This window comes from Sciurus carolinensis, chromosome 6 (assembly GCF_902686445.1).
Source record: "Sciurus carolinensis chromosome 6, mSciCar1.2, whole genome shotgun sequence".
NCBI classification, from domain to species: Eukaryota; Metazoa; Chordata; class Mammalia; order Rodentia; family Sciuridae; genus Sciurus; species Sciurus carolinensis.
The window spans coordinates 112,323,765-112,347,101 of record NC_062218.1 but is presented as its reverse complement, the minus strand read 5'-3'; the positions used below and the strand labels follow the sequence as shown (position 1 = coordinate 112,347,101).

Genomic DNA, 23,337 nt, shown 5'->3' with positions numbered 1-23,337 from the left:
GGTACCCAGGGTCAAAAACTGATTGTGGGAAAGTGGTTATTCTTAATTAAGAAATTGGGTTTAATCTAGAGTACCGAGAGAAGATCTTAGGGATAGATAACAAGCTTGAGAAAAAACTGGATGTGGGGACTCCAGTTATTTCTATGTGTACACTTAATGGTTCTACAAAGGTAATAGATTTTAGAGCCCAAAAGAAATTGCCTAGAATCATTTAGTCCTCCGTTGTTGCAAAATAAATTAGTAAGTTGACACCCCATTATTTATTTCTCCTTAACATACCGATAAAGAAAATACTGCTTATTATTAGTACCCAGACTCCTGCATTGTAAGGATTTTATTCAACTTGATTATGGAGCCTTTTGTGGTAGGATAAGCAAAGCCTGTCTTTCGAGCAGAGCTGCCAGGCAGGAAGAGTTAACTCTGCAGGCTGTGTCTTCTCTTCTAATAGGAGCACTTTAGCAATGCTAATCAGATGCACTGATTTTCTGTTTTGATTTTTCCATAATAATTAAGTGAATGATCTGGGATGCAATCAAGTTTGGCACTAGGGGGTTCATGCAAATGACTTATATTTTTTACATTTAAATTTTTGTTAAATGGAATCATAAGGAGAGTTATTTGAAGATGAAGACCAGTGGGTGAGGGTATCTTAGCACTCAATTAGAGTATTTAATATATTCAAAATATCTCTTTTTTGGGAGTGGGGTACTAAGGATTGAACTCAGGGGTACTTGACCACCGAGCCACATACCTAGCCCCTATTTTGTATTTTATTTAGAGACAGGGTCTCACTGAGTTGCTTAGCATCTTGCTTTTGCTGAGGCTGGCTTTGAACTCTGGATCTTCCTGTCTCAGCCTCCGGAGCGCTGGGATTACAGGCATGCGTCACTGTGCCCATTTCAAAATATCTCTTTTTAATGAAGCACATCACTACTGTGTTGCTTTTTTCCAACTGGAATACGATTTTTGAAAAATTGTATTTTGTTTTTATTTTCACTCTAAAGTAAGAAATTATAGTATAAGAAAACAAAGAAGACAGAAATAGGGCAAAATGTACTGAACTTTTCCTCTGCCAGAATAGGCATAAAGGAAAAAGCATGCTCACATTTACTCCCTAAAACCTATAGAAGACAACAAATAAAATATATAAAATACAATGTAATGCTGTTAATTGTTGGATTGCATATCAGAGCCTTCATTAAATAATATGGAACAAAAGTATAATTCACATTTCCTAATGTAGTGGAATGTTGTGTTTCTATAGTTATAATTTATTAGCATATTTGTGAGATGTCTTCTTTCCTCAATGTTTATAACATTTGCATTTTTTTCTCAGTTTTAACTATCTTATGTGAGTTTGCATGATCCCTGTATCTTGATCTAGCAATTTCTTTTACTTTTGCCATTTTATTCTCTAACATAGATTGTTCTAGAATTCAGTTAATTTTCTGATTTTAATTAACAAACTGCTTTGGGATGAAGAGACCAAATTCATATAGATGATCACACACATGCATATCTTTTAACGTATTGATCTTTTCCCTTCCACAAATTCCACCTGCGACTTTGCAATGCAGTTTAACATTTCTGCATGCTGAATTTTAAAATCAATGAGGAGGTGACCAAATTCTGATTTTATCCTGTCACCCACCTTCACAGGCATTGCATCAGGTGCAAAGCAAAGAAGAGACACTAGGAACCTACTGTCACAGTTTTTACATTGGAAGATCACAAAAAAAGATTTGTTTTTCTCCACAGTTTAATTTGCTTGAGGGCAATTTCTAACTTTACAGACTAAACATTTCTAATTGGTAAATGGATGGTTTGATTTGAGATGGTGACTCAGGAAATAAACTTCTCAATTTGGGGTAATTGTTTATGAGAAGGTGGCAGATTACTGCTCACTAACCTTCATTTTGTCTTTGAAGAAAGAATGAAAGTTAATATATGTATTTCACACTTCATTGAAACAAAATGCTTATCCTGGCAAAGAAAAGCTATGACACAAAGAGATATTTGCTCTACTTATTTGTTACAACCAAGTAAATTAAAGGTCTTCTTTTTCTGATGGATGAGGGAAGCACTAGCTGTATATTACATGTCTTCAACTGTAAAACGAGAACAATAAAACCCCTACTTCTTGGGCAAGCTGTGAGGATTAAATAGACAGTTCACATGAAGAGCTCAGTACTGTGTCTAGCACACAATAATGAGTCAGGAAATGTTAGCCATTATTTATTATCATCATCATCACCATCATCATTTTTAATTTATTCCAGTTATATGGAATAGCTTTTTTAGTTACATAATGTTAAGCTTCAGATTTTACAACTTCCTAATATGAGCCTGTGAGAAATATCAATAACTGCATTTATTTTATAAGTCCTGTTTTGGCTAATTATGCTTTATGTATTGGTATTAGAATATCCTTCCTAAAGATTTCACAACTTCTTTTAATGACTGACTATGTTTAAATTGTCCTACAAACTCATGATACTCCTTCTTTATTCCAGTTCACTCTTTTTTACTTTAGTATTTGTGGAGTCAGACATAAATAATCTGTCATAATGTATTTAAAATACTTGCCCTTCTCTGCAGTCTTGATCTTGGAGAATTTGTTTAATATTTCCTTGTTTAATCTGTCACCCTGAATTTGAAAGCTAAATGACATCCTAAGTTACTTTTCTTCTGTCATTTTCATTTATTATTAATTTATTCTTATCTTTTCAAGTCAAAAAAATCATTATTCAATACATTTGATTCTCAAATACTGAGAACTGTTAACTTCATGGTATGGAAAATTAGTATAAAGTCTCAAAATGCTCTCACCCAGGAAATGATAGCGTTGGTCAAATAATCTGCCTCATTGTTACTAGTTTCATAACAGGCAGGTTGATGCTTATTTTTTTTTTTTTTTTCTGTAATTTAGTGACTAGGTCAGCTATTTCTAATTTGATGTCCATTTTTACGATGACATAGTATGACAATTAAACTTTTCCTTCTAAGCGTTAATTTCTAAGAGGTGAAGAAATGTGTGTGATTCCCAGGTGCATGACATTATAATTGTTACATGCATGTGCCTGGCAAATACGAGGTATTCAATAAATGCCTGTAGGGGGCTTCACTCAAATACCTCACAGGAACCTTAAACTTGATTCATCTGATGCTGAACTTAAAGCTTCCCCTCCCCAGAGGAGGAGGCTTTTGTGCTCCCCATGTCAATGAAGAACTGACCATTTCCCCCAGGGCTAAACCAGAAGTCTTTCTTTTCCCTTAGTGCTATACTTAGTAGACAAATCCTGTGGATTCCACCTGCTAAAGAGCTTCCAGAGTCACTCAACTCCCTGCTAGCCCAGTGCTGCTGCTTCCAGTTCACCACACTGGCATCTGACCTGGCCTCCCTTTAACAGTCTTCCCCTGCATTCCAGTGTCACTTAGTATCTTTTACCAGCTCCCTGTTATCCTGGGATGAAGTTCCATATTTTACAATGGCTTATAAAACCTACTGTGGTATACCCCAAGTCTCTTTCTCCAGTTATCCCCTTTCTCTTGCTATGAATTTATTTGAGTTCCCCGGATGCACCTGGCCCTCCCTCACCCCTGGATGTTTCTTTTTTCCTCTCTTTTCCCAGCTTACCAGTTTTCCAGGCTTCTAAATATGTTGCCATTTGTTTTTTCCTTTTCTTTAGCCTCATTTTCTCCCACAAGGACCTCTAAACAGCTTTACACTTTTTTTTCTATCTATTTTTCAGAAACCACTATAACATAGTTTCTGTTCAGCAGACAGAGAAACCGGAGCACTATGTTTAAGAAATTTTTGTCACAATTAATAAATTATAAGGATCTTAATGGATAGGGAAGGGGAATAGTTTTATATTTTATGTCCAGTTTCTCATGGCACCTAATATTCGGTAGGCATTCAGTTCATTTTGAAAGAATTATTGAATGAATCTCAGCTTGAGTCAGAGGTGCCTTTCCTTGGAGTCAAAGGAGCTTCTGTTTCAACATTTATTCTCTAGGACAAATGAGGCCAGATTCCTCTGTGGGCCTTCTTCTTCCAGAAGGGAATATGCCTGGTAAGAGAATCTGGAAGCCTGTGCTGTTTTGAGTTGTTCTGGTGGATTCCTTTAATAATCAGCTGGCATGGATGAGAAGGGCTTTTGTGATGGTGGTAATTAACGATGATTTGCACATTTTAGTGATTTACAAATTGGTAGGCACCCTGCACAAAATAAGAAACACCTCTCTTTTCTGAACCATAAAATCTAGTGCCCTGGCTATTTAAATACATGTCCTGTTATGCATGTGTCAGCCCTAGAGACAACTGGTTCTGAGTGATTGCTCTACTGAAAAGAATTCTGTTTGGGTGATTTTAATGCAGTTCTTTTTTCCTTTCTTTTTTTTTTTTTTTTTTTTTGCAGGTTGTTCTTCAGGAAGAAAATGGTCATTTCTTTGAATTCATGCTTGAGCTTTATCTGCTTATTGCTGTGCCACTGGATTAAGACAGCATTGCCTCTGAATCTTGAAGACCCTAATGTGTGCAGCCATTGGGAAAGGTAACCATTCTCAAATCAGCCTGAGGAATAATAGCCCAGAAGTTCCTCTGTATATTATCATTACTACTCCAATGTACAAAATTAGAATTCAAGAAGACTGTGAAATTGCTTTTCTGTAAAAATCATTAGGCATATCTAATAGGTTGAGTAGTATTACTCACTTTGGTCTTATATAATATATATTATGTAGAAAAAAACCCTTGATATGTCTGATTCTAACACAGGTGCAATTGAAGACCTGGGGAGAACATTAATAACTCAATTAGAATGAAGTCCCTAAGGTCTTTCCTGCTCTGAATCTATTTGCAGTAATTTTGGAGAGCTGGGCCTATGCTTGGGAACAATAAATGAGCAGTGGGAGGCAGCAGGGAACAATACACTAAGGTGTTGAAATGTACTAGATAAAAAAAAAAAAATTGTGCCTTTGGTGGCTTGAAAAGAGAGACCCCACTTTCGGAGGATCGGGTAAGGCTTCGGGAACCCTGAGATGGTTCTTGACGAGCTGAAGATGAGTGGATAGCATTGGTCGGGAGAGTTCTAGGAATCGAAGGTAGCTTGAAACCAGTGGCTGTGGACCACTGAGGACTGTGCCCAGAGCAAGCACAGTGCTGGAGGAGGGGAAATGGATGCATTACGGAAGAGCAGGTGATGTAGTGTACACATCTGTGCAGTTTGCAGTAGGAAACACAGAAGTGCAAAAAACAAAACAATAACAAACAAGCCAAAAACGAGTCAACCTCAGGGATCTTTTGGAACACAAAAATAATGCAAGTGATTGATGATATGTAGTGCAAACATGATTGGTAGCATAGATCGAGTCCGCTCTGTTCTAAGGTGCTACTTGCATTCCCAAGAAATTATCTTTATTCAAAAATAACAATGTAAATGCAGGCATTTCAAACAAATTGAAGGTGGTGAGTACTAAAGAGTAATATGTATTGGACTAGCTGGAGGTACATTTACATCAAACTCTTGGTCTGGTTTTCATGTTACCCTTGGTACCATGATTAGCAAACCAGCGTTCACATTCTAATACCTGTTGTTACGCTGTTAGGAAGCACAGAGCCCAAAGGCTCCTTTTGCACCTCAGTGGTGTTCTTCAGGTTCTCTGTTCGTTCCTCATAGCATTACTTTTTGGTGAAGGCTGGTATTCCTCTCATTGGCAGTATTACAACAAAAATAAAATTACTCAATCCATTGAAGAAGTTATATATCACTATGAAATGTTAAGCTGTAAATAGGCATATAACACATTATATATATATATAACATATTTTATATATATTTATATATATACTTAAATATATGAAATTTGTGGTATTAACTGTATCAGGTAGAACTGAAGAGGAGAGACAGCCTATTAATTATCTTTATAAACTTTACAGAACCTCCCCTAAGATGTTTCACCAAGAAAGTATGTATTAATATTAAAATAATAGAAATGAGTTTATTAATACATGAAAGGGTACATATCAAATTTAGAAAAAGGAAAGACGACTGGTTGTTTAACTTTGTAGAGGAGAATAGGTTGGATGGCAGGAAAAGTCAAGTTTGTGAGATGCTGAGAAATAAGAATCAACAGATCAAAAAAAAAAAAAAAAAAGAATCAACAGATCTGGTAACTGACTACAGGATATGCAAGAGGTCTGCCAGAATTTAGCACCTACTGTGTAAAAGAATAGAGGTTTATTACACATACAGAAAAATAAAAGGAGAGTGTATTTGAGAGGGAAGAGGATTAGAGAGTTTTTGCCATATTGTGTTCATAAAAAATAGCTTGAATCATGGGCCTGGAAGTGTTTGGGACAGTAGATTTGGGAGCAGCCAACATGGTGAGATATGAACAAATGGAAAGAGTATTGGAGGAAAAAAAAATCCAGGACTTCAAATAATCCAACCCACTCATAGGTACAGATTTTGTCCTGATATCTTGCTCAACATTTGCCCAAAGCTGTCAATACATACTGTGTTGTTCTATTCACCATGAATCCTTCCTTCTCTCTGGAACACGGCCGTGCATGTGGCATGGGCTCAGCTGATAATTATCAAGTGAGTGAGCCCATTTCCTGATAGTGAATGAGATGACCAAATACAGACATCCCTTGGGATGGGCTGTGGAGATTGTGACCCACAGACGAGGGGCACAGTAATCCCTAAATCTTGTAATTCTGCAGTTGCACAACTAAGCCATATACTCACTCACGGGGAGGGAATTTGAGTGGGGACAAATAGGGAAATGAGTTTTTTAAATGACTGCTAGAAAGGATTGAAGTTGTAGTCTTCTTATTGATAAGATTTCTGTTTTAAGGCTAATGATGTTGAGAAAAGGTAAAAGAAAGTGAAATTGTTTCTAAAGGAATGGAAAAGGTGTAGCAAGGTAAATTAAAATGATCAAATAAAGGTGCAGGTGATAGGTTCTGTATTTTCAAAATGGGCTTGAATTAAAATGAGGAGAGAAAATTAGCTCTAAGAACACAATTCTTGGTAGTAGGCTCTCTTTATACTGAAAGTCACCTGTACCCCACGGTTCAGAGCCATGGAATCACCTGGAGCCTCGCTTCTCAGTGTGATCTGTTGAGCTGGGTCCTGAGCTCCTGAGAAGCTCACCCTGGGCCCCACCCCAGCCCCATGGAGTCACAGTCTGCATTTTAACAAGGTCCCCTGGGGATTTGTCTGCACATTGAGTTTGAGAAGCACCAAACAAAAGTGCTTCTATCAGTGCCCTTTAGCTGCACCCCCACTGATATCTGAATATTTATTGTGAAATAAAGTTGTGCCTTGTTTTAATGCGGCAATTGTGATTCTAAGAAATTGTGCATAAAGTGAAATGGAAGAAAATTAAATCATTAAATATATACAGGGATGTTTGTGATTAAAAGAATTCTGCACAACATTTTTTTGGAAAATGAATAATTGTGTAAAATCCTCTGTTCCTCCTCCCCATCCCATTTTTCTATTCTGTGAGTTGGAACTCATCTATCTAGTGAGGATTCTTCTCAAGAAGGCACTAAGGAAGAGAAACCACTCTTTGCCCAAACCTTCAATTACTAATACAGAAGTGGTAATAATCGAATCAGCAGTCCTGAAGTGAGCTAAGAAATGATGATTATTACCATATCTGATTAAAGTAACAAGATAAATTAAGCAGATAGAATGTAATTAACCACTTTGGAATGTGTCCAAGTGATGATGGCTTCTCCCCACCTCCGTTCTTTGACCTTAAATTAAATCTTGCTGGGGTTTCTCCCGGATAATACTTAATAGGTTAAAGTCATGATGATGATGTTTTCAGTGTGTTTGAGAAGATTCAACAAACAACCAGGAAATAAGGAGTTTTGCATCCTAATGCTGAAAATAGTGCTGAACTGGGGTCAGATTCCTTTTGCACGGCAGTTTGCTCTGCACTGTCTGCTTTTTTATTTCACCCTCTCCCTCTCTTCATTTTTAAGGGTATTATAAATCTTACTGTAAAATTCGGAAAAAAATTTTAAGAGGCACAGAATTCTACAACCTTTAGATAACCACCAATAGTGTTTTTCTTTGCTTCTTTGCAGTCTCTAGGGTTTTTCTGTTTTGAGTTTGAGGGGTTTAAATTTTTTCCATATTGTAATCATGCCTTGCCTATACTTTTGAAACTTGGCTACATCATAAGCATTTTTCACGTTAAGTAAATAGTCTTCAAATTATGATTGCCAAATGTTCTGTAAGTGACTTTACCTAATTTGCTCAATACCCACTTATCATTAGGCAATTAGGTTGTCACTTTTCAGTGGGCTCACTTGCTGGAGGCCATAGTTTGCAGAATGAAGGAAAATGTCTTTGACACAGTCCTACCTTCTCTGATCATCACTGCTGCCCTGGCCAGTGCCCAGCTACTGTTTGAACTTAATTAGCTCTTCTGCTGACAGTCAGGGAACTCCACATTCAGCAGCAGCTGCTCTTCAAGCCATAGAGTGGGAAGACACCTTCCCACTGTCTAGTCCACTCTGGTTTTCGTGGCAAATGAACAACACTGAGCTCGCAGTGCTAGTGAGTCAGCCTAGATTCAGCACTAACACCAGGACACCCAGACACCATCTTATCCCTGTTCCCTCTCAAATGTCACCATATAAAACACAAGTTGTCCAATGAGCATTTGTTGAATTGGAATCCTAAATACTTCCACCACTTTTTAAAAAAAATTTTTTAGTTGTAGATGGACGCAGTATCTTTATCTATTTTTTTAATGTGGTGCTGAGAATTGAATCCAGTGATGTGCTAGGCAAGTGCTCTACCACTGAGCTACAACCCCAACCCTTGACCACTTTTTATAGAAAAGAGCTTTCCATGACCTACACCAGACAGGCATCCTATAAAATGTGTGTTGTTAGTGAGCAACAAGTGACAAGTTGAGAAATTCATGTACTTGAATATTTCCTCTTATTTAAGGAATCTTCCTGGCTGGTAGAAATGAAATATTTTTCATGTTTGATTATGGAATCAGTTTCTCCACCCATCTCAAATGGAAGTGGCCAGGATGCATTTGTTAATGATCACTTTTGCTCTCCAAGGCATATAGACCTGAACATCACAATATAGTCTTTAGAATTTTGTGGGAACCCTGTATCTGGTCTAGATCTAACAAACTGATTTAGTTCAGCTCAGTTTGTACTGCACAGCCTGGTTCATTCAGATGGTGGGAAGTAGCTCTCTCTTGCTGGTGGAACTGTACCTATACATTAGGTTCAGACAGAGAGGACCTTTGTTCACTTCACTCACTACTACAAATGCAAAAGTGGTTAATGCAACAAGTCTCAAGATTCAGTTATCTATAAGAAGCTGGTGAGGCAGGAAAAAATACTGACATGCAAGGCTTAGAATTGCACCAACCTGAACCTCAGGATACTGCTTGGGATCTGAACAAAATATTAATAGCTTCCTGTGAGAAGCCATTCCAAGAACATTAACATTTTTAGCAGAGGCCTCCTGTTTTACCCCAAATGAGTTATATCAAGGTATACAGATAGATGCATAATCTATTCTCATGGGAACTTATGTTTACAGGTAGCAACAAGTATCTTCTGCTGGGGAAGAAGTACAAAATGTATGTTAGAAATTCAGGATGCCAAATGGGAAGGGATCTTCAACACTGTCTCTGACCCCCTTATGTCAAGATGAGATAATTAAGACCGAGGGAAGTGAGGTTATCTGATGAAGGTCATCCAGTTCCTAGTGTCAGATCGGATTATGACCTCACCTTCTAAGTCAGTGAGCTTTTTAATAAGATCTCTTTCTTCTGCCTAACATTTGTGAAATATTGATAAATTTACCTTGAAATCAAATTGCATTATCCCAAAGAATGAAATATATAAAAAGGTGTATAGTATGATTACTTCATATATCTCCTATTAAAGACTAACTAACTATATAATGACTACTAGAAACCAGCTGCAGAAAGAAGACCCATTGTTTGTGAGGCTAGCACCACAGAGCTTTTCAAATTGCAGGTTTCTGCCCTGTGTCTAACCTGAACTTTTCATGCTGAAATCTCAACCTCGTTCCCTCCATATCTTCTCTAGTGGATAGTTTTATTAATGAACTTGAGCTATTGATTTGCTGCAAGTAGGTCAGTAATTATGGCCCATTTTGTTTGTTAGTGTGAAGATTTTAATGGAAATCTTTAAGAAACTTAAAGCAAATAGAATAAATTGTTTAGAAAAGAAAATTCTCTAGGTTTTCTTGTAGGCAGACAGTAAGCTCTTGAGTACATAATCAACTTTAAAATTAAGAAGTATGGGACCAAGTATTGAATGTTCTTTGTATTTCATGGAAATATTCCACCCACATTTTTGGACTGACATGCCTGTATGTTTTTAACAAGAAGCTATTAGTGAAAATATGTCAGAAAACAATGTTTAAATAGCAATCATAGATTATTGGTATGATTATTTCAGGCTGATTGTCTCAGACATATGTTTAGAGCGGAGTTTAAAATTTTTTTTGTAGTTTTTGTTTAGATGTTGTATATTTTCTTCCACATCCTGAGAAGTAGAAGTAGGACAGGAACATGAAAGCAAATTATTCCAAATTCCCATTGGAGAAAAATGTTCTTTCTGATTTTTCAGATTCAGTAGCAAATGTACTCAGTTATGAATACTTGAATTGTCTCTTTGCTGATTAACCTTATTATCTGCATGTAGATGTAGATTGAAACTTTTTTTGTGAAAAGTCTTTGCTATCCCTGGAGCCCTAGTACAGGAGGAGGGAATTAAAGTACAGAAAAATACAGTGAAATGTTTTAAATTGGTGAATATTAGGATTTATAGTGAGTAGTGAAAGTTGATTTCCTTTGAAATTTATAGCATAAAGCTTGTCATTTAAAGATATTGTTGATATTGGTCTTTGAGGGCCTCTAGTTCCAATAAAAACCTGTGAAAATATGGAGATTCTCTGTTAAAAGTCAATATGGAGTTGCAAATAGAGACAATTTAGCCTATAATTGTTTTTTAGTGTGGTTTATATCATTAATGTAAAAAGGAAAAATACGGATTCTTTATTTTCCTTGTTTTTTTTTTTTTTTCAGCTATTCAGTGACTGTGCAAGAGTCATACCCGCACCCTTTTGATCAGATTTACTACACCAGCTGCACTGACATCCTAAACTGGTTTAAATGCACACGGCACAGGTAATAGAGGCTCAGATATGCTCATGAGTTTGGCTACCTGGCAAGGGAGTCCCATACCATCAGAGATATCAGTTATTTGAGAACGTGCAGCAGTGCATTCAGTGACTAGTTATGGAGGGCTTACTACTTCCCTAGCCTTGCTGCAGATCCCAGGAGATACAGGAAGGCAGAGAGGTGGGCCATGCCTGGGAGCTGACAGTCCACCAAAGAGGAATTGCCTGCTGTTCACCATCATTTGTTCAGCAAGAATTCACCTAGCTTATGTATTTGCATGAGCAGAGGAGACCCTCTTAAACATGCACATGACCAGAGAGCTAGAGATTCATGTTTCAGCATGTTTCTAATTGAACATCTGACTCAATTTACACTTAAATTTGACCCTTAAGTAAAATGGACTTTTTATTTTGTTCTATCAATGTGAATGTAGAAACAAAACCAAATTATTATTAGATGTTATTATTAGTTTTTATAAAGAAGGGAACCCTGATACCATAATTTTGTTGGTAAAATATTTATAGTAGTGTGAGTTATGGGTTGAGTGTTGGCACCTGCTGTCTTACACTGCACTAAATGATGTTATGTCCGATGTCATTTCTTCACACAAGCTGTCCTTGACTACTCTTTCCTTCCTGTCAAATTCTGTTCCCTGACTTCATATTTAATTAGTATGAGCCATTTTATGACCCAATTATTTGTTTAATATAAGTCTTTATTAAACAAATTCTACCAGATTTCTCTTATCCAGTAATTGTAAGTTTCCTGAGAGTCAGGATTTTATATTGTTTTGCTCATTGCTACTTCCTCAGCGCCTAGAATAGTACCTGGAATATAGTCAGTGCTTAATAAACACGTGTCATATATATGAATCAGTGAATGAATGCTGCTTTAGTTAAATAGAAAGGTATCTGTTAGTCATCTGTTTATAGTGGGATAAGACTGTATAGAGATTTTTAAAAGAAATTCTCTGAGTGCTTTCTTTCAAACATATGTAAGTGAATGATGCTTAGATAGGTGTCATATGTGAAATTGATCAATATTTTTCAAGTTATTTCAAGATAAATGAAGCAGGGAAACCATGAAACTTCTAATGTCTTGAAATAAAGTATAGGTTGACTTGGGGAATCACAACATAACCTCAGTAGAAAAATTTAGGAGTCTGTAAAAAATTGGTTACAACATATTTTCTATGTTTCTTCTTATTTTTTGAAAGTACTTTTTGCATACTTTTATTATAGTTAATAGCTCTTTTTTTAATTAAAATAGAAATGATTTCTGACCAAATTGTGGGCCAAAAGAACTAACATATGATTCTTTCTCTTTATATAGAATCAGTTATCGGACTGCCTATCGACATGGGGAAAAAACTATGTATAGGCGCAAGTCCCAGTGTTGTCCTGGATTTTATGAAAGCAGGGACATGTGTGTCCGTAAGTAAGACTTTCAGCCCTTTGAGAGGCCCTTGCTTTTCTCAGTGCTGGTTTACTCTGTCTGTGACTGTGAGGTGGAGGCCTGGGGAGATGGGGCATCTTGGAATATTCCCTTTTACTCTTGAATGCTACTTTCTTGGCTGCTCTATGGAGTGAAGCATTAACTGTGTCCCCCTGTCCTTTCGAAAGTCTCCAAATAAATATTGCTTTAAGAGAAAACGTCTCTTGCAGAAAGATGATTCAAGGCTGGATGTGACCTTGTAGTTCTTCGATAAATGTTTCTTTGGAAATTGGTCAGGAGTCACTGCACTTAGGTCACAGAAGAGAACGGGGACTTAACTTTCCTGCTGCTGACCCCAGTTAACTTCTGGGAGGCTGGCATATGATTTTCTGGTGCATAGAATGATGAGGGTTATAAAATGTAGCGGAATTTTCACATTAAGAAATGTCGCAGGATGGGTCACACAGTACAACCTCATTTTTATTGTCATTTCCCCTCATTCCTCCACTTTGCCTCTCACCAATTCATTCTGAGGTGTCCTGAGAGAAGTTTGGTATTTTATGACATTCAGAAAATCCTAGAAGATTATATGGGATGTAGTTTGCAGTTGAGGTTTCTTATTATTATGCACAGGTCTCGTAGAGATCCTCAAGAACTATTTTACTCAAGTATTTTGACTTGACAGATGGCTAGAGGGGTACCTCCATTTTCTGAGTAGAGACACTGATGTTGATTAGCATAGAGACAAGGTTCTGCTGTAATTTGGAGGCAACAGGAATGTCTGGACACATCTGAGTTTGTGGCACTAGCTCTGCAACCACTCAGCTGAGTGACCTCAGATAAATCATTTGCTGTCTTACAGAGGACTTGGGTTCAGTCCATATCTCAATTTCCTTCCAACCTTTAGATTCTATTCTTTGTACAGATAGGGGAAGCTCCTCAATTTTGGTTAAGAACCAGAGCTGCACATGATAATAAGTATACAAAACAACAACTACCCCCCCCCCCAAAAAAAAACCCAGAATATGTAATTTGATAAAAAGAAGAAAATTAAAAAATACATTGTGATTGGCTTTCTGGGTCAGAAAATGTACTTTTGAAATGTATTGCAAATGTCAGTATATTATTGCATTATAGATACTTACTTATCTCAACAGTTGAATATTTATATAATTTCTAAGTTAGACCTATTATGAACTATTCCAAAAACCATCATTGTGGTTATATAATTGTTCATGTCCTTAATTGAGGAGGCTAAATTCCTGTAAGGAAAATTGCTGGGTCAGAGGTGTACACATTTCTAAGACTTTTGGAGTGTTTCCAATTTATATACACACTGGCAGCAAATGAAAATGCCTTTTAGCTTTCACCCAGTGCCAATTTTCCCTGTGCAATTTTTTCTTAATTTGCATGTCTTTGATTAATAATGATGCTGAATAAGAAAAATTATATGTTTATAATCAAACATCTTAGAGAATAATCATGAATTGATCTCAGTGGCCCCAGGCTTATGTGAAACTTTGAAAAGAAGCAACACTGAGCACACAGTGCTGAGGCAGGGAGACCTGGCTGGTTAGGCCAGCCCTTTTCTAGAATCCTCCAGTACCATTGTTTTGAGCACAATTGTCAACACAAAGAGAGAGTACTTTTGTCTCCCAGGAAGCATTTCTATTAACTCAGATCACAGGACCTATACAGAAAGCCAAGATGCTGTCACACCTTACACAGACTTGGAGAGGTGTTCTTCCCTCTGGTCCTGCATCCTCTCCTTGAAGGCAGGCAGGTGGGAAGCTAGATTTTACTGGCCAGCTGTTGCAGGGAGTGTGGATCCAAGCAAGGTCAGTTAGAGTTTCAGAGTTTCATGGCCAGAGCCTTCCATATCTCAGCTTGTCTGTTTGATTCAATAGTGCAGCCATTCTTGGAAAGTTAGGGCAGTTCACACAGTCCCTGGAATTTTATTGGTCAAAATAAATCTTTGTCTTCCACCAGACAGATTGCAAAGTGACCCGTAGACTACTTGGATGGACACCTTTGGCATTTTCCACTGAAATTCTCCTTTTCCTAGGCCTTCCAGCTGACCAGCTGCCCCTGGAGACTGAAACATTTTCCCTTTAGATATGTTAATATATTTAATCAGCTTACCCTCTCTTCTCACTGGCCTGGGAGCTCCTTGGTCTCTTTAAGGGTATTTTGCATCTCTGGACTGTGATATCTTGATTTCATTACTGAATCCCCAGAGACAGACTGCATGCTTCTCTCACTTCCCTGTTCTTGGGGATGACTTGCAGTCACTATTCTGTGCTCTGACAGCTGGCACTAGTGAGGCGCCCTTGTGAGAAGGAAGAGTGAACACAGGATTTTGGGTCCTGTTTTCATTAGCTCTTTTTCAACCAGGTTTTACTGCCGGGCAGACAGCACAGTGACCATTTTTAACTGTTTCCAGTTACCAAAGAAATGGAAGTTCCAGAGTCAGTTCTTGTTGTGGTTTAATGTTTACTCAGTTTACCTGGAAGGCAAAAAAAGATGCTTTCCTACAAATAAAGACCTGTATTTGAAAAGTTTCTTTTGTGTAGCTTAAGTAGCCCCTTTAGGAGAGCCGGTTCCCATCCTCCTGTCCCTCAACACAGCCTGGGCACAGTAGATGGCATTGCTGAGGGCCATTCTGGAGGCTTGACCTGGGCTCACCAGTTGCCCTGCCCTCCTTCTGCCCCTTCCTGTGGGGAACTGGCTTGTCCTCCCAGCTCTACTGTTAGCAACCTGTACTTTTGGTTCTTACACTTCCCAACCCTCCTTCCCTACTCCAAAGGTTAGAAAGCTTCACAAATATTACAACTAGATGGGAATGGAAAGACAGTAGAATGAATCAGACATAACTTTCCTATGTTCATATATGAATACACAACCAGTGTAACTCCTCATTATGCACAACCACAAGAATGGGAAGTTATATTCCATGTAGGTATAATATGTCAAAATACATATTCTACTGTCCTGTATAACTAAAATAAATAAATAAATAAATATGCTATGTACTTGGGAAAAAAAAAAAAACAACAAAACCCTGCTCTCCATCAGGAAATTGTTAAGGACATGTATGCTAAAGTGTCATCTTCTCTAGTCCTCAGAGATCTTTCTGGACAGTTGCCTGCCAGTTTAGAGTTGGCCACTGTTACAGGGCAGAGACCTGCTATGAAAGTGAGGCTTCGTGGAGACCCCTTCTTCATACAGGGATTCTTACAGTCATGCCAGAAAAATTTCAGACATGTTGCTCAGAGTAACAGGTACAAGTGTGTTGAAAGGATAGCAGAGGGGAAAGGGAGGGCGCTCTCAAAGGGGAGAATGGGTTCTCTCAGAGGGGAGAGGGACAGCGTGCCCTTTCTCCCCTCCAGTTTTATTGGGGGTCCCAGGGAAGTTTGGAGAGAGTCCTTTCCAGTTGTACCTCTTGACTTTCAGGCTGATTGCAGACTTTCAAGTCCCCACTGCACATGACAATTCTAAGTCAGTTTGGTTCACGCTGACTGGTTCTAATTCGAACCTGTTCTTACAGATTTTGTGGTTAGGGGAAATCACTCTTATCAGGCAAGGCTGCAGGTGAACTGCCTTTTTAAGCTGGGTGTGGCAGCACATGTTTGCAATTCCAGCAGTTTGGGAGGCTGAAGCAGAAGGATTGTGAATTCAAAGACAGCTTCAGCAACTTAAATTGCCTTTTTTAAAAATGAAAGCATGTAGGCGCCAGCACAGTGGGCCCTGTTAATAGAATTATTCCCTTAACCTCATGTTCCCACCACTCAATTCTATCTGTTCTCTATCAGCTGAAAATAGGGAGGGGTGGCCTCAGGGAACACCTAGCCAGGCTCACCTTGCGAAGGGGTCTGTGAATAGTGCCCATCTCAGAACGGTGAGGATAGTGTGCAGAGTCCACAGAGGAGGCTGCTAGGGCCATGCAGTTTAGTGCACCTTCTACTTTTCCATGTAAGAGAATTCATTGTTTCTTAAAACAAGTCATTTCTTCTTTTTCTTCATGGGGTAAATCAGATTCAGCACAGTGGATTCAATTCAATCAAATTTGACATGCATCGATTGGGTACACCTATAATGTAAAAACCAATGGACTGGGCTCTAGAAATTATAAAGGTATCTGAGACAGGCATACTTCTTGATCCTAAAGTGCTTCCCTTAAGCACTTTTAAAATATATTTAAGGCAACAACAAAGTTATAGTTAACCCTGTTGAGTGCTTCCTGTGGGCCAGGTACACATATTTTTTTTCTTTTTTTTTTTTCTGTTTCAATCAGTTTTTTTTTTTTTTATTGTAAACAAATGGGATAGATGTTGTTTCTCTGTTTGTACATGGCGTAAAGGCATACCATTTGTGTAATCATAAATTTACACAGGGTAATGTTGTTTGATTCATTCTGTTATTTTTTCCCTTCCCCCCACCCCTCCCACCCCTCTTTTCCCTCTAAACAGTCCTTCCTTCCTCCATTCTTGCCCCCCTCCCTAACACTAACTCTAACCCTAACACTAACCCCTCCCACGCCCCATTATGTGTCATTATCCACTTATTAGCGGTATCATTCGTCCTTTGGTTTTTTGAGTTTGGCTTATCTCACTTAGCATGATATTCTCCAATTTCATCCATTTGCCTGCAAATGCCATAATTTTATCATTCTTTATGGTGGAGTAATATTCCATTGTTTATATATATATATATATATATATATATATATATATATATATATACCACAGTGTCTTTATCCATTCATCAATTGAAGGACATCTAGCTTGGTTCCACAATCTGGCTATTGTGAATTGAGCAGCTATGAACATTGATGTGGGTGTACCTCTGTAGTATGCTGATTTTAAGTCCTTTGGGTATAGGCCAAGGAGTGGGATAGCTGGGTCAAATGGTAGGTCCATTCCAAGTTTTCTAAGGAATCTCCACACTGCTTTCCAGAGTGGCTGCACTAATTTGCAGACCCACAAGCAATGTATGAGTGTACCTTTCTCCCCACATCCTCGCCAACACCTGTTGTTGCTTGTGTTCTTGATAATCGCCATAATCTTCAGGGACATTGTAAGTCAATAGAGGAAATCTGCAATATCTCAGCGATCAACTGATACCTGAACATTATGAGAAAACAGGGGAAGAAAATGCCCCAAACAAATCTAGATGTTACATCAATAAAATCCAACGACAGCATGGCAGAAGAAATGACAGAAAGGGAGTTCAGAATGTACATAATTAAAATGATCAGAGAAGCAAACGATGAGATGAAAGAGCAAATGCAGGCATTGAATGATGAGATGAAAAAGCAAATGCAGGCACTGAACGATTGCACCAATCGACAGTTAAAAGAGCAAATACAGGAAGCAAAAGATCATTTCAATAAAGAGTTAGAAATATTGAAAAAAAAACCAAACAGAGATCCTTGAAATGAAGGAAACAATAAACCAAATTAAGAACTCCATAGAAAGCATAACCAATAGGATAGAACATCTGGAAGACAGAACCTCAGATATTGAAGACAAAATATTTAACCTAGAAAACAAAGTTGACCAAACAGAGAAGATGGTAAGAAATCATGAACAGAATCTCCAAGAACTATGGGATATCATGAAAAGGCCAAATTTAAGAATTATTGGGATTGAGGAAGGCTTAGAGAAACAAACCAAAGGAATGAACAATCTATTCAATGAAATAATATCAGAAAATTTCCCAAATCTGAAGAATGAAATGGAAAATCAAGTTCAAGAGGCTTATAGGACTCCAAATACACAAAATTACAACAGACCCACACCAAGGCACATTATAATGAAAATACCTAACTTACAAAATAAAGACAGAATTTTAAAGGCTGTGAGAGAAAAGAACCAAATTACATTCAGGGGGAAACCAATACAGATATCAGCAGATTTTTCAATCTAGACCCTAAAAGCTAGAAGGGCCTGGAACAACATTTTTCAAGCCCTGAAAGAAAATGGATGCCAACCAAGAATCTTATACCCAGCAAAACTTACCTTCAAATTTGACGATGAAATAAAATCATTCCATGATACACAAAAGCTAAAAGAATTTACAAAAAGAAAGCCAGCATTACAGAACATTCTCAGCAAAATATTCCATGGGGAAGAGATGAAAAACAAAGAAGCAAATCAGCAAAGGGAGGAATTATCCTAAAGAAATTGTCAAATAAAGGAGGAACCAAGTTGTGTCAAAAAAATAAATAAATAAATAAAATAAAAAAATGAACCAAATGACCGGGAATACAAATCATATCTCAATAATAACCCTGAATGTTAATGGCATGAATTCATCAATCAAAAGACATAGACTGGCAGATTGGATTAAAAAGAAAGATCCAAGTACACATATTATCTTATTAAATTCCTGAAAGATCACTGTGAGGCAGATATAATTATACTCATTTTATAGGTAGGAAACTGAGCCTTTAAAACATTAAATAACTTTTCCAGTTTGATCAACTGGTGGTGAATGGTGGGGGATGGTGCTAATATTCTGTTCTAAATGGAAAATGAGATGCTTTACCTAAACAGAAGAAATGGAAGTGATGGAATATTTCATGAATCAAAGATTATCTAACATCTGTCCATATCATATTTTGTCAATAATTTCTTAGCTCCATTATGGTTACCTGACTTCACAGATTAAAAAAAAAAAAATGTTATTAGTTATTTTTGTCTCTGAAAAACAGTAAAGAAATTTAGTTATTAACAAATTTAATTATGTGTTCTCCATGTTCAGTTCTTTCTTTTTTGATGTGGGATGCACATCTTTGAAAAAACTTTTTATGTTTTTATAGTGAGTTATAGTTATACATAATAGTAAGACTCATTTTGACATACTCATAAATACATGTAACGTAATTTGCAATGCATGTAACATAATTTGCTCGGTTTCAATCCTCACAACTTCTCCTTTTCCTTCCCTCTTTTTTCTTGATTCCCTTTTTGTACTCCATTGTTCTCCCATTGATTTTCTGCTTATTGACTCTTCTCCCAGGCGCCGGGGATTTGAACCCAGGTCCATGCACATGCTGGGAGAGCGCTCTACAGGATGAGCTATTTGTCCACTTCTCCCACTGATTTTCATGAGATCCCCTTTTTTTCTCTTTAGCTTCTGTATATGAGAAAAAACCTGTGTCCCTTGATTTTTCTGAATCTGTTTTATTTCACTCAGCATGATGAGCTCCAGTTTGAGCCCTTTACCAGCAAATGACATAATTTCATTCTTTTTGACTGAGTGAACTCCACAGTGTACATATACCACATTCTCCTTATCCAGTTCTGTTGTTGGGCACCTACACCAGTTCTATAACTAGACTATTGTGAATTGTGCTGTCATAAACATTGGTGTGTATGTATCCTATAGTATGCTGATTTTAGTTCTTTTGAATAGAAACCCAGGGGTAAGATGGTGGGATCATTTGGTAGTTTCATTCCTAGTCTTTTGAGGAGCTTCCATAGTGGAAGCTTTCCAGAGTGGTTGCACTAATTTGCAGCCCCACCAACAGTGTATGAATGTACCTTTTCTCCCACATCCTCACCAGCAATCATTGTTATTTGTATTCTTGTTTTTCTTTTTAAAGTAACCAATGAAATAGTTTTCTTTTGAAATTGGATTTTTTAAAGGTCTCTAAAAACAAAGAACTTTAGAGAAACTAACAGATCACAAACATGTTGATTGAGGCCAATTGACCAGGAGACTGTGTGCACTAACCTCATGGTGTACTTGGTGGGTCTTCAGGGTAGTGCTTACTGCTACATAATCATCTTCCAGAAATCTAGCAGGGGAACTGAAGAAGGGTAGCTCAGAAAGATATTGAAAATTCTTCACTCACACTTTCATGGCTGGGGTGCCCTGGGTGAGTCCTTTGTGTGGACTCACATGGAAACCGCCTCAGGATGTGACTGTCTTTGCATGTTCACATACAACTGGCAGCTGGTGCCCACTGAAGAGGCAGTTCATTTCATCCACTGTGGGGTTTCTTCGAGAAAACCCTAGCTTTCTTATGTATGGAACACAATGAAGGGACTGGCTCTGCTTCTGCCTGGAATGTGCAGGCGGAGTATCTGGGGCTGTTAAAATTCAGGTTCTGATTCTGTAGGTCTTGGCTGGGGCCCAGATGCATGTATTTCCCCTGAATTCTCAGGCTTGTATAAGCTGCTGGTCCATGGAGCACACTTTGAGGAACAGGCTTTTTGTCCCACAGATGAATGCCTGTCATCAGGCACGAAGAACCAAAAAAAAAAAAAAAAAGAAAAAAAGAGAGAGTGGTGAACGGCAAGGCAAGAAGCCTTTTCTAAGAGTCTGCTTGAAAAAGAGAATGGGTCGGAAAAGTTTTTATAAAGAAAATATTACTAGGACATGAAGAAATCTGTGATTCCTTAAGGAGATTTTACTCTGGTAATACATTTAATTAAACTCTTAACTTTGTTCATCCTTGATTAGTACTCTTGCCAAATATGTGTTAAGAAACATTATGGATGTGTTTTATTTATTTTTGATTTGGAGAATGTTAAGTATTAATGAAGAAATGGTTTTAATGAATATGTGTATGTGTACATACATACATGTGTGTTTTCATATACATGCATTGGTGTGTATATATGTGGTTTTTAATGTCACAGAAATTACTTCATAGAAAAGTGCTACTGATTAAAGTCTCAGGTACCTAAATAAATGTTGACTCAGACACATTTCAGCATATTTTTATTAACATAAATCAGTTTTATAATAAATATGTCATATACATGGCTATTTTCTGTTGTTCTTCATGAGATGACTGAGAGTTAACCAATACTTTTTGTTGCATACGTAGATCCTAATGAATATATAGAGCTACAGTTTAGGAGATAGGGAAGTTAGAAGTATGATAGTTTAAAAGTTTGTGGTTGAGAAGCCTCTGGGTGCTGTTCTCCTCTTCCCATATACCATCATCTGACTATAAATGTACATACAGGCACCCTAAGTATCATATGCATGGTCACATATAGTTTTCCAAGAAAAACTGTTACATTTATCACCTCATCTTTCTGGCTTCCTAGAAGAAACTGTCCAGATTCTCAACATAGAATGGAAGAAACAGGAAAATTAACCATAGAACAAATCCCAAAGCTACCCTATATATACAGTATTCTTGAACACTAGATTTAACTTTGATGAACATTACATTCTTATGTGTAAGATGTGTTTTAATAGCTATTAGTCACATGGGCTTGCTGTTAGGATCAAATTAGACATGAAAGTGCTTTGAACAGTGTGAGAGACGTGCATGTACAGTATCACTAACTGAAAGTGAGGGTTCTTGATTTGGTTTTAATAAGTGTTTGGATTTCAGTTAAAAATACTCTGGAATTATTCTACTGTAACTCTAAGATTTTCATGAAATTAAATAATTTATGACATTTATTTATTTATTTATTATTATTATTATTTTCAGTACTGGATTGAATCCAGGGCCTTGCACTTGCTAGGCAAGTAATCTACCACTGAGCTACATCCCAGTCCTATTTTATTTTATTTTGAGACAGGGTGTCACTAAGTTGCACAGGCTGACCTGGAACTTGTGATTCTCTTGCCTCAACCTCCCAAGCCCAAATTACAGGCATGTGCTACTGTGCCCAACTTCACATCAATTCTTAACATGAATATCAAGCTGACTTACCAAAACTTGAACAGTGCATCTCGATTAATTAATTTCCATGTGTTTGTGATTACTGTGATTAGAAATAATTAATATAATCTGTTCCTTTCTAGTCATACAAAATGTATATTCATTTGCTTTTTCTCTGAACAGAGTGTTCTTGAAGTAAAAAAGCCCGTTTTTTAAATTCTAGATCTGTAATACACAAAACCATTTTAAATTTGAAGTGCAATCAAGTTTAAACGTGGAATTAGTTTTTATATCAGAAATACTTTTAAAAATTTTGCCTCACCCTATAAAGGCAATGACTTCTTGGTACAATAAGCCAGATCATTCAGGTTTTCTAATGTCTATTTAATATTTGTTAAATGTTTAGTATGTGGTGCCTCTGTGTGTGTGTGTGTGTGTGTGTGTGTGTGTGTGTATGTGTGCACGCGTGCTGATGTGCCTGTGTACAAGAGTATGTGCAAATAGGAAAACCTACCTAGAGATTCATTTTGAATTTGTAATTAATATTTGACCTTTTATCATTATACATCCAAAAATCTAGTTGCTTTTTATGCAAAATTCAGCTTTCAGATGTTTCATCCATCAGTCTAACAAATTTTAGTGAAACATTGAGGCCTTTGACTACTGCTTTACAAAGTTAAACACCTTGAAGTTTTAAAAATAGAACTTACACATTTAATAAGTTTGATTTTCATTTTAATTAACTAAACTTCCAAGCTGACAGAACTTCCTGTGTATTTAAATGAATTTTTATAAATCGTATAAGCTTAATTGTAAATAAGATGAAATCTTAGTTTCTTTTAAATGTTTTAATATTGTATTGGTAAGATTCAACTCTAAAACAGCATTCTACATCAGTTATTTTACCATGGGTTTAAAAACTGAAATTAGAAGACTGATCTTTTATTCTATAGACTCATGTTCTTAAATATTACAAATATTTTCTTCAAAGTAAAACTGAACACTATAGATTTCAATTTTGTATTTAAGTACATTTATGTACTTAATTCAAA

At 37.1% G+C, this 23,337-nt stretch overlaps 1 protein-coding gene across 4 annotated transcripts in view; it reads left to right on the top strand.

Moving 5' to 3' along the window:
- The window catches only part of Megf10 (multiple EGF like domains 10), a 168,186-nt gene that overhangs the window by 41,367 nt on the left and 103,482 nt on the right, over window positions 1–23,337 (top strand). For 3 of the 4 annotated variants that reach the window (XM_047556736.1, XM_047556735.1, XM_047556737.1), the window contains 3 exons: window positions 4,422–4,556; window positions 11,119–11,220; window positions 12,547–12,647. In XM_047556736.1, the coding sequence (XP_047412692.1) occupies window positions 4,441–4,556; window positions 11,119–11,220; window positions 12,547–12,647 (319 nt within the window). In that variant the 5' untranslated portion in view covers window positions 4,422–4,440. Of the gene's footprint in view, window positions 1–4,421; window positions 4,557–11,116; window positions 11,221–12,546; window positions 12,652–23,337 lie in introns of those variants that run through there. The other variant, XM_047556738.1, reaches the window with a different exon arrangement.